At 43.5% G+C, this 12828-nt stretch overlaps 1 protein-coding gene across 1 annotated transcript in view; it reads left to right on the forward strand.

Annotated features, from left to right (window-relative positions):
* Positions 1 to 12828, forward strand: part of LOC125481061 (matrix metalloproteinase-17-like) — a 20393-nt gene that overhangs the window by 3619 nt on the left and 3946 nt on the right. Inside the window, exon 3 of the mRNA XM_048592171.1 lies at positions 7262 to 7414. Within this exon, the coding sequence (XP_048448128.1) occupies positions 7262 to 7414 (153 nt within the window). The remainder of the gene's footprint in view (positions 1 to 7261; positions 7415 to 12828) is intronic.

Below are 12828 nucleotides of genomic sequence, written 5' to 3' on the forward strand. Positions count from 1 at the left end.
TCTGATGCTGCTTGGCCTGCTGTGTTCATCCAGCTCTACACCTTGTTGTCTCAGATTCTCCAGCATCTGCAGTTCCTGCTATCATTGTCAGCCACTAATGGTTTCCCCATTAGCAGCTGTTGGTTCTCCCAGCCTGACCTTTACCAATTCTTTTGTCTGTCCAACTGTTGTTGTCTCTCTCTGGGCTCCATCTCCACTTATCGTTGACTTTTGTTATCACATAGCCTGCCATTACACACCCCCTGTTGTTAGTCACTAACAGTCCCCATTAACAACTACTCACCCTCCCAGCCTGATCATTAGCAACTCCTTTGTCTGTCCAACTGTCTTTCTCTCTCTTTGGGCTCTATCCTATCGTTTACTCCCTACCCCACCCACCTGCCTATTTTCTGCATATAAACTGACGTTTTCCCAGCCACCATCAGTTCTGAGGAAGGGTCACCAGACCCGAAACGTTAACTCTGTTTTTTCCCTTCACAGATGCTGCCAGACCTGCTGAGTTTTTCCAGCAACTTTGTTTTTGTTATCATAGACTCCTCACCCCCTCCTTCCCCATCCTCAGCATATATACCAATCTTTTCCAACTACAATCAGTTCTGAAGAAGGGTCACTGGACCCGAAACATTTAACTTTGATTTCTCGCCACAGATGCTGCCAGACCTGCTGAGTATCTCCAGCAATTTCTGTTTTTGTGCCTGATTTCCAATATCCTCAGTTCTTTGTTTTATTTTCCTTTATTTGTTGACCTTCCTGCTCATGAAGTGTATCTCGTTGTTTGCCCCACTGAAATCCTTTGAGAGCTTGAATACTCTTAAAGAATATTGAACATTGAAGAACATTAAAATCCTTTGAGAGCTTGAATACTCTTAAAGAACATTGAACATTGAAGAATATTAAAATCCTTTGAGAGCTTGAATATTCTTACAGAACATGAACATACTGCTCAGAACAAGGCCATTCAGCCCAACTGCTTCGAGCTGCTGTTGCTGTTACCTATCATCTTCTCAGTCTCTGTTCATCTCACTCCAACACTGTAGCTTTCTGTTTCTTTCTCCCTCCAAGTGTTAATCTAGCTTTCTTTAAAATACATTAAAATAAATTATTCACCTTCACCATTGCCTGTGGCACTGAGTTCCACATTCTCTTCATGTGGCTAATTAAGTATTTCCCCTGGCTTCACCTTCACCACTGTAAGGTGAACAGTCTCAATTTTTCTAATCTTTCTCTATATATACGATGGACGTCTTTGCTTAGTACAGCTGGAATACTGTGAATAACTTTCATCCCCTTATCTAAGGAAAGATCATACAATCCTTACAGTGTGGAAACAGGCCATTTGGCCCATACCAACCCTCCAAAGAGCATCCCACCCAGATTCACCCCTCTGTCCTATCCCCATGAGCCTGCATTTCTATGGCTAACCAACCTAGTCTACCCTTCCCTGGACACTACAGGACAATTTTAGAATGGCCAATCCACCTAACCTGCACATCTTTGGACTGTGGGAGGAAGCTGGAGCACCCGGAGGAAACCCATGCAGGCACAGAGAGAATGTGCAAATTCCACACAGACAGTCGCCCGAGGGTGGAATCAGACCTGGGTCCCTGGCACTGTGAGGCAGCAGTGCTAACCACTGAGCCACCGTGCTGCCCTATCTCACAAGAACTAGAAGAGAAACTACTGATCACGTGATTCCTTGAGTCCTCCTGACAATGTGACAATATGATGTATAAACGTGAGCTGTTTTGCTTCAAAATATCCCCACAGAATACCCTTGAAAGTGTTAAAGACATTAGGATCTGCAGATCAGAAAGCTGCCTGTCTTCTGTGAGTTTCCATTCTGCAAGTCTCTCATGATTTATTACAATGCAGCATTGAAACTGAATGCAGCAAACTTTCCCAGTTTGTAATTTCAGTCCACGTATTCTGTTGGAGATTCATTAGCTTGTTCCCAGATATGGATGGATCGTCTCATGAGGAGAGGTTGACTAGATTGGCCCTGTACTCACTGGAGTGGAGACGAATGAGAGGTGACCTTATTAAAACACACAAGATTCTTAGACGAGTTGACAGGGCAGATGTGGAAAGGTTGTTTCCTGTTGTGGCAGAGTCTAGCACAGAGGGCATCATCTCTGAATAAGGAAGGAGTTTAAGACGGAGATGAGGAGGAATTCCATCTCTCAGAGAGAAGTGAATGTGTGGAATTATTTCCTGCAGAGGGCTGTCAAGGCTGGGTCATTAGACATATTCAAGGCTGAGACAGACAGATTTTTAATCAGGAAGGAGAAATCAAGGGTTGTGGGAAAAAGGCAGGAAAGTGTAATTGTCGATGATCAAATCGGCAATTATCTCATTAAGTGGTGGAGCAGACCTGATGGGCTGAATGGCCTACTTATGTTCTCACGTCCAATAGTATTATTCTGCTCGCTATTTTACTAGGCTCTCGTTTGTTCTTGGTCTTGCAAACTGACAATATATCCCAGTCAATGCCTCTCACTCCTGTACCTGCTTCATATGCCTCTTGTCCACAACAACTTGCATTTATATGGCATCCTTTAACATTAATTATTAAAACAGAACTTAACACTGAGCTTGGGCAATGAGCTAGGTTTTAGCGACCGTTCTAAAGGAGGTGAGAGAGGTGGAGAACTGAAAAGGTTTCAGAGGAGATTCCAGACCTTAGGACCAGGCAGCTAGAGTCATGGCCACCATTAAAAACAGGGAATTCACATATGGCCAGAATTCTTGGAACACCCAAAACTGTAGCTGTTTGTTTTTGGTCTTCATTTGTGTTTTATATACATGTGACTATTCGTATTAATTTTACATATGGTTCACTCGCTTTCCCCGTTGTGTTCTCTGACTCTATATAAAATGTCCAGCACAGAAAGAGGCCATTTGGCCCACTGGGGGCTTTCCCCAAGGGTTCTCCCACCCTACACTTTGTGATAGTGAAACATGGGGGGAAACCGCCCAGATACCTTAGAGGGGTAGTTGGATTAACACATTACACAAACATATCCTACTTTGCTCTCATCAGGACAGACACAAGAACGCAAATGTCAAAGGGATCATCAATTCATTGCTCAGACCTTTGAGTATAGGAATTGGGACATCATGTTGATGTTGTCCAGAACATTGGTGAGGCCTCTTCTGGAATACTGTGTCTAGTTCTGGTTGTCCAGTTATAGGAAGGACATTATCAAGCTGGACAGGGTTCAGAAAAGATTTACCAGGATGTTGCTGGGTATGGAAGATTTGAGTTATAAGGAAAGGCTGGATAGGCTGAGGCTTTTTTCACTGGAGTGCAGGAGGTTGAGAGGTGACCTGATACAAGTTTATAAAATAATGAGGGGTATAGATAGAGTTGACGGTCATTGTCTTTTCCCTAGAATGGGGGAATTTCAAGACTAGGGTGCACATTTTTAAGGTAAGAGGACAGAGATTTAAAAAAGACATGGGGGGCAAATTTTTTACACAGAGGGTAGTTTGTGTGTGGAATGAATTTCCTGAGGAAGTGGTGGATGTGGGTACAATTACAATATTTAAAAGATATTTGGATAGATACATGAATAGGAAAGGTTTGGAGGGATATGGGCCAGGAGCAGGCAGGTGGGACGAGTTTAGTTTGGGATTATGATCGGCACAGATTGGTTGCACCGAAGGGCCTGTTTCCATGCTGTATGACTCTATGACAAACAGGGTGCTGATAGGTTAGCAAGTGGACTTTGATTGGCCAAGTTTTGCCATAGCAAATGCACCTAGGAACAGTTACAACCCATTTTTTGTTCAAATTTAACAACATAAATTAATTCAGAAACGTTGTTTTAAAAGGGGGTCACTTTGTGCAGCAATATTCAAGCTCTGTCCTAGCTGCTAACGAATAGAAGGATGCCAAGATGGGAATGGGGTTGGGGAGAGGGGGTGTGGAGGCGAGATAAAGCAGGGCAGGGAGAAGGCGCATGTGAAATAGAAACACAAACATGGAGCAGGATGTGTTTCTGTGCTGTCAAGGCAGGTCACAAAGTCAGAAGTCACACGGCACCAGGTAATAGTCCAACAGGTTTATTTGGAATCACAAGCTTTCAGAGCAGAGCTGTCGGACTGTAGCCTGATGTTCCGTGACTTCTAACTTTGCCCAGCCCAGTCCAACACTGGCACCTCCACATCTATATGGGTCACAGCTTCCAAATGTCAGGTGAACAGCTACACTTGTCATGAATTGAACAAAATCCTCCAGCGGGCTCCAATAGATGTGTGTAAAAAAAAAACTCGCATTTAGACAGCACCTTTCACAACCAGTGGGTCTCTCAAAATATTTCGCAGTCATTGAGGTACTTTTCAAGTGTGGGTATGGTTGTAATGGTTGGGCAGTCAATTTGCAACAATTTGATGGGTCAGATTGGCTCCTGGTTTTCTTTTGTGCGCTCTCATATTCTCTTAATTTTTCACACAACAGCCAAGGGCCAGCTCTCAAACCACTGCTGTTCACTTGATTACAAATCATATCCTGTGATATATTGGTGCTTTTCTCTGCAATTTAAAGGCAATAATGTCAGCCTGAAGATGAAACAATATATTATAACTATTATTGAAAGATTTGACAAATGATTGGAATAGGAAGCTATTTATGAGCAGGGAGAGATGTTGTAATGAATTGAAGGCAGTAATATTAAACGTTAAAATTTCCAGTGGTGCTATCAATGAAGCCGTGCAATATGTGCCTTCTTCAAGTGTATCTAGTTTGGTGCATTGCCCCATCTGCTGGAATAGACAAGAACTGCAGCAGCCAAGTCAATAATTCTACTCCATTTTATAGTATCGTGGAATTATAGAATCAGGCAGTATGTAAGAGACCCTTCGACCCATCAAGTCTGTAGAAAAACTGTAAAAATGTGCCCTTGTGTCACTTACCCTTCGACTAAGGGGAGCAGCTGCTTCCTATCCACCCTGTCCATGTCCCTCATAACCTTATACCCCTCTATCAGGTCCCCCCTCAGCCTTCTCTGCTCCAAAGAAAACAACCCGAGCTTATCCAGCCTCCCTCCATCGCTGAAATGCTCCGTCCCAGGCCTGCATCCTGGTGAATCTCCTCCTCATCCCCTTTCAGTGTAATCACATCCTCCCTATAGTGCAACGACCGGAACTATACACAGTGCTCCAGCTGGGGCCTAACTAAAGTCCTGTCCAGCCCCAACATAACCTCCCTGCTCTTACAATCACTGCCATGCCTGATAAAGGCAGTGTGTGCCTTTTTGACTATAGTACCTTATTAACCTGCCTTGCCACCTTCAGGGGTCTATGGATAAGCATGCCCCAGATCCCTCTGTCCCCCTGCACTTCCTAGTGTCTTGCCATTTACTGAGTACTCCCCTTGTCTTGTTCCTTCTTCCAAAGTGCATCACCTCACATTTCTCAGGGTTAAATTCCATCTGTCACTACTTTGTTTATCTGACCAATCCATTTTTGTTTCTATTCATTTGTGGGATGTGGTCGTCGCTGGCTGGGCCCAGCATTTATTCCTGTCCCTAGTAGCCCCTTGAGAAGGTGGGGGTGAGCTGCTTTCTTGACCTGCTGCAGTCCCTGTGCTGTGGGTTGACTCATAATGCCCTTAGGGAGGGAATTCCAGGATTTTGACCCAATGACAGTGAATGATCAGCGATATATTGCCAAGTCAGAATGGTGAGTAGCTCGGAGGGGAACTTGGAGGTGCGGGTGTTCCCATCCTCCTCTAAACTAACACCTTCCTCCTCACTGTCAGCCAATCTTTGTGTCATGCAAAATTACTTATCACCACTCCTCATTCTCATCTCCATCATTTATGAATATCAAAAATAATGCAGGACCCAGCATTGATGCCTGTGGTATGCCAGGACACACTGGGCTCCAGTCACACAGACAGCCTTCTACCACCACCCTCTCCTGTCACTAATTTTGGATCTAACTTGCCAGGTTATTCTGGATCCCACGTACTTTTACCTTCTCTATCAGTTTTCCCATTTAGGACCTTGTCAAAGTCCTTTCTGAAATCTACATCACAGCAAGAGCAACAATTTCACAAGTAGTCACTTGGTCATAGAAAACCTATTTATTGATGAACCAAGGAAACGTTTTGCCAAAGGTTTTTATCTTGCATTCATCAACACAATTTGTAAAAGTAAAAATATAAAGGGAAAATAACATTTATACTGCATGGGAAGAGAGTGCTGATTGGTTAGCAGGTGGACTCTGATTGTAATTATTAGGAGTTAAATATTAAATAATACTGTAATTGCAATAACAATTGAACGAGTTCACTTGCTAACAAATCAGCACTGTCTTCCCATGCAGTTTAACTGTTGTTTTCCCTTTATATTACTAATCTTGATAATTGACCTGATGAGTGCAGTTTCGGTGATGAAGCAGGCTGTGCACAGAATAATTTACATACATATTGTACCCTTGACAAGGAAAGGCTGGATAGGCTGGGACATTTTTCACTGGAGCATAGGAGGTTGAGAGGCAACCTTATATAGGTTTATAACATAATGAGGGGTATAGATAGAGTTAATGATAGTTGTCTTTTCCCTAAGTTGGGGGATTTCAAGACTAGGGGGCACATCTTTAAGGTGAGAGGAGAAAGATTTTAAAAAGACATGACGGGCAATTTTTTTACGCAGAGTGTGATTCACTTATGGAATGAACATCCTGAGGAAGTGGTGGATGTGGGTACAATTAAAACATTTAAAAGACATTTGGATAAGTACATGAATAGGAAAGGTTTGGAGGGATATGGGCCAGGAGCAGGCAGGTGGGACTAGTTTAGTTTGGGATTATGTTCGGCATGAACTGGTTGGACCGAAGGGTCTGTTTCTGTGCTGCGTGACTCTGACTGTATGACTATGATTCCATGAGCCAAGGCTCAAGAGCTTTTATGCAACAGAATTCAATATTCAGACAGCTCAATCTAAAAGGCGGGTTCCGTGCAGAATTTTTAAGGAGGCAGCGGTACGGAGAGGTTGATGTGAGAGAATTGCAGGGTTAGGCCCTGGACACCTGAATTCAAGCTGCCAGTGGTGGAGCAATTAAAATTAGAGATGCTAAAGAGGCCAGAGCTGGAGGAGTGTAGAGATCCTGGAGGGTTGTGGAGATGAAGGAGGTTACTGAGAGGGCAGGGAGGGAATTGAGGATAATGTGTGAAGTGTTGCATTGTAGACTGGGATGTTACACTCCTGTTTTGGAATCTGCTTCCTTCAGTAACCACTTGTGTTTGCTCTCATAGGGAAGTATTTCTGGCGCCTGACCCGTAACAGACATTTGGTCTCCTTGCAACCAGCAGAGATCCAGCGATTCTGGCGGGGTTTACCCAGCAACATGGAAGGTGTGGACTCTGTCTATGAAAGAACTGCAGACCACAAAATAGTATTCTTCAAAGGTAAGAAGTTAAGTCCTTCAGCCCGAGTGCAGCAGGTCCACCCACCTGAACCCACCCCAGTGCAATCTCCATTCCCTACACTTTCCAATGTTAATATCTGGGCAGACATTTGTATCAGTCTAAATGGGCCACCATTAACCATTTCTATTAACTCAACCTCACGCAGCTGTTTACAGTGCCTTAATCCCTCCACATCTTTCTCACAAACTTGAATCTTGGCTCAGTTCCTTTGCAGAAAGAATAACAGATTGTGATTTCAGAAAACTGTTTTGGTCACTTTTATAGAGTTATAGAGTCAGAGGGATTTACATCATAGGTAAAGACTCCTCAGCCCATTGAGTCTGCACTAATCAAAACCAACCACCTCACTATTCTGATCCCATTCTCCAGCACTTAGTTCACAGCCTTGATTTTGCAAGTGCACATCTAAATCCTTCTTAAGTATTTGGAGGGTTTCTGCCTCTCCCACCCTTACAGACAGTGAACTCCAGATTCCCACCATCCCGTGGGTGAGAAAGGATTTCCTCACATCTTCTCTAAACCTCCTGCCCCTTCCCTTCAATCTATGTCCCTTGACCATTGATCCTTTCTCTGAGGGAAAAAGTTTCTTCCTGTCTGCCCTGTCTATGGCACTCACCATTTTATACATCTCAATCCTGTCCCCCTTTCAGTCTCCTCCACTCCAAGGAAAACAATCCCAGTCTGTCCAATCTCTCTTTGTAACTGAAACTCTCCAACCCAGGTAACATCCTGGTAAATCTCCCTCTTCAATGCTATCACATCCCTCCTAGAATGTAGATTCCAGAACTGCACGCAATGCTCCAGCTATGGCCTAATCAACATCTTACACAGTTCCAGCATCACTTCCCTGCAGCTAATAAAGGCAAGTATTCTATATGCTTTCTTCACGACTTTGTCTAACTGTCCCTCTACCCAAGGGACTGGTGGACACATACACCAAGGTCCCTTTGATCCTCAGTTCTTCCCAGAGTCCTAATGTTCATCATGTATTCCCTTGCCTTGTTTGTGCTGCCCAAGTGCATCACCTCACATTTATTTGGATTGAATTGCATTTGCCACAGATCAGTCCATCTGACCAGCTCATCTATATCCTCTTGTAGTCTAAGGCTATCTTCATCAGTATTTGTCACCCACCAATTTTCATATCATCCTCAAACTTACAGATCAACCTTCCTACATTCAACCTAAATGATTTATATATACCACAACAGCAAGGACCCTAACCCTGGTCCCTGTGGAACCCAACTGGACACAGGCTTCCAGTCACAAAAACAATCCTCAGCCATCACCCTCTGTTTTCTAATACTCAGCCAATTCTGGATCCAATTTGTCAAATTTCCTTGGATCCCATGGGCTGTCACTTTAACCATTAGTCTGCCATGTGGACCCTTATCAAAAACATGTGATCATATTGTGTTGTCTTAAACAGGCCACAAAGTTGTGTAAAAACCTCATAGAATCGCATAATGATAGAGCGCAGACAGACATCTGGTAGCTCCTCGCATCTGAGCCACCTCTTTGAGAGAGGTTTCTAACACTTTGCTCTCTCCCCATGGTCTGGCAGTTTGTTTTTACCCTGTTCAACATTTTATGCAATTCCTTTTTGAACATAATTATTGAATCTTCTTCCACCACCTTATCAGGCTTTACAAGTATCATTTCATCATTCCCAACTATCATTACAGCTGACTGAGCAATTGTCTTCCCTTGTGTCACAGCCTACTCTGCCAAAACACTTCCAAATTTAAACACGTCTATTTAATCCTCCCCTTAATTTTCCCATTCTGAGTTGCCTGGTTTGGGAATCACAAATTTCCCCAGTCCCCACCTCAACCCAGCCATTCTCCTGTGTTATGAACTGTTTGTGATTCCCAGCCTTTACAGGAACAGAATGAACCCTCAAATAAAACTCAATGCTTCTCACCATGGTGTGTTTTACTAGCCATGAAACCTGGCCATGGGCATGATTGGCTATTGTCCATCTTTAATTACCCATTGGGCAGTTAAGAGTCAGCGACATGGCTGAGAGTCTGGAGCGACAGGTAGGTCAGACTAGGTGAGGTTGTCAGTTTCCTTCCAGTTCCAACAGATTGGAAAACAGCAAATGTAACACCACTGATAAAAAAAAAGGAGGTAGACAAAAGGTGGGTAACTATAGGCAGTTAGCTTAACTTCTGTAGTGGGGAAAATACTTGAATCTATTACTAAGGAAGAAATAGCGAGACATCTGGATAGAAATTTTCCCATTGGGCAGACACAGCATGTGTTCATGAAAGGCAGGTCACATTTAACTAATTTTCTGGAATTCATTGAGGACATTATGTGCACAGTGGACAACGGGGACCCAGTAGATGTGGTGTATCTGGATTTCCAGAAGGCACTCAACAAGGTGCCACACAAAACCCTGCTGCAGAAGATAAAGGTGCACGGTGTTACGAGCAATGTATTAGCATGGAGGGATGATTGGTTAACTAACAGGAAGCAAAGTGTGGGGATAAATGAGTGGTTTTCTGTTTGGTGATCAGCAGCTAGTGGTGTGCCTCAGGGATCAGTGTTGAAACTGCAATCGTTTACAATTTACATGGATGATTTAGAGTTGGGGACAAAGTATAGTGTATCAAAGTTTATAGATGACAAGAAGATGAGTGGTCGAACAAAGTGTTCAGAGGACACTGAAAGTCTGCAGAGGGGACGTAGATAGGTTAATTCAGTGGGCAAGGATGTGGCTATGCTGGGAAGTGTGAAGTCATCCACTTTGGTAGGAATAACAGTAAAAAGGACTATTACTTGAACGGTAAAAAATTGCAGCCTGCTGCTGTGCAGAGGGAGCTGGGTGTCCTTGTGCATGAATCACAGAAGGTTGGTTTGCAGGTACAACAAGTAATTAAGAAGGCAAATGGAATTTTGTCCTTCATTGCTAAAGCGATTGAATTTAAAAACAGGGAGGTTATGTTGCAGCTGTATAGGGTGCTGGTGAGGCCACTCCTGGAGTATTGTGTACAGCTTTGGTCTCCTTTCTGGAGAAAGGATGTACTGGCACTAGAGGGGGTGCAGAGGAGGTTCACCAGGTTGATTCTGGAGTTGAGAGAGTTGACTTATGAGGAGAGGCTGAATAGACTGGGATTATATTTATTGGAATTTATAAGAATGAGGGGCGAATCTTACAGAAACATATCAAATTATGAAGGGAATAGATAAGATAGAAGCAGGGAGGATGTCTCCACTGGCAGGTGAAACTAGAACAAGAGGCATCGCCTCAAAATAAGGGGGAACAGGTTTAGGACTGAGTTGAGGTGGAACTTCTTCATCCAAAGTGTTGTGAATCTGTGGAATTCCCCTCCCAGTGAAGTAATTGAGGCTTCCGCATTGAATGTTTTTAAAGCAAAGATAGATAGATTTTTGAAGAGTAGAGGAATTAACGGTTACGGTGAGAGGATGGGTAAGTGGAACTGAGGCCATGAAAAGATCAGCCATGATGTTATTGAATGGCAGAGTGGGTTCGAAGGGCCAGATGGCCTATCCCCGCTCCTATTTCTTATGTTTCCTAAAGGACATTCAGGAACCAGATGGATTTTCCGGCAATTAACAGTTGTTTCTTGGTCATCATTAGATTTTTATTAAAATCAAATTCCACCATCGGGTGTGGTGGGTTCAGACCCAGGTCCTGGGACTATTACCTGGGGCACAATCAATCATTTTAAGTCTGAGATCAGATTTTGTTAAACGAAGCTGTTGAAGGATATGGAGCCAAGGCAGGTGGTACAGACAGTGGGATGGAACAGGCTTGAGAGCCTAAATGGCCACTTTCTGCTCCCACATTTTTAAAACTGTGGAAGGAAGCAGCTGTTTATTATGGAATGGCCAAAACAATTTTGGACAAAAGACAACAGATACCAAATACAGAGAGACCCAGCAGGTGTGGCAGCATCTGTGGAGAGAGAAATACTTAATGCTTCAAGTCCAGTGTCCCTTCTTTGGACTCGAAGCATTAACTCTGTTACTGTCTCTACAGATGCTGCCAGACCTGCTGAATCTGTCTGTATTTTGCCTTCATTTAATGGCCAAAACAGAGCTGGAATTACCTTGTGTTTGGTTCAATTTGTGTTGTGGTATTCCTCAGAGAGTGACAGACTGGATTATGAGATTATGTCTTTATGGTTTAGTGACAACAGGTTGCAAAGAAATACTGAATCCTGCAGTTTTGTAATACAGATTTTGGAAAGGCATTGCTATGTAAGTATTGTCGTACAGGGCTTATCTTCAGTGTCACACTGTGAAGCCAATGTGAAGAGCTGGCATAAATTGAAAAGCTGAGTTACATTCCTTGATAATGAGCTGACGATATCATGATGAACAGCCATAGGCCTTGATCTGAAAAATCACTGAAAAATTAACAGTTAGAGTGCTTAATGTAGAACAATTTCTCTGAAACTCAATCTAAGGGAGCATTTTCGCATTCATTTCAACCTCTGTTACATCGAGCCTTGAGCAAATAAACAGGCCATTCTGCCCTTCTGCTCTGTGCTGCAATTTCTGTTCCAGGTGAGGCTCCTGTTCCTACCCTCTCTTCAGCCCATCTTCAGCATTCCTCTATCCTCAGTGTGTTTCATCCAGTTCTCACTCAAACAATCCTTTATAGAATCGTACAATACAAAAGGAAGCCAGTCAGTCCATTGAGTACATGCCAACCCTTTGGTACAGCCATCTATCCTATCCCACTCTCAATGCTCTTTCCCCACAGTCATGTACATTTTCTCTCACCTTCAAATTGGCTTCCCTTTTGTAGATGACAGTAAATTCTGCACCAGACAGCACCCACCACTCTCTGGTACAAAGCCTTCTCCTGAACTCCCTGTCAGATCTGTTCATGACCCCAGCTTACCTGTATGGGCCCACCCTAAAAAGAAATATTTGTAAGCTAAATCTCTAAACCATTCATCATTTTAAAGGCCCTATATGTAAACTATATGTAAACTGTCCCTTTCCCAGAGAAAGGAGCCACGGTCTGTTCAGTCATTTGTTCCATGGATTAATACCAGAATGGAATTGTTTGATTTTTGCATTGACAACAGCAACGAGGGTATGTCCCACACTGAGTCTGTGCCTTCATTACCAACATAATCACATTGAGAAAATCATCCCACATCACTGACCAAAACAGGTGATAAGATCCTTTCATCTATAAATGACATTCCTAACAGCAGATTGGCACCAAACTGTCAAAACTGGTTGAGAGTCGAACATACAGAAAACTTCCATTTATTAACACAGAGGGGCACTGTCGGAGGGTCAGTGCTGAGGGAGGGGGCACTGTCGGAGGGTCAGTGCTGAGGGAGCGGGCACTGTCGGAGGGTCAGTGCTGAGGGAGTGGGCACTGTCGGAGGGTCAGTGCT

Source organism: Rhincodon typus, unplaced genomic scaffold, assembly GCF_021869965.1.
Source record: "Rhincodon typus isolate 14 unplaced genomic scaffold, sRhiTyp1.1 hic_rhity00000744, whole genome shotgun sequence".
NCBI classification, from domain to species: Eukaryota; Metazoa; Chordata; class Chondrichthyes; order Orectolobiformes; family Rhincodontidae; genus Rhincodon; species Rhincodon typus.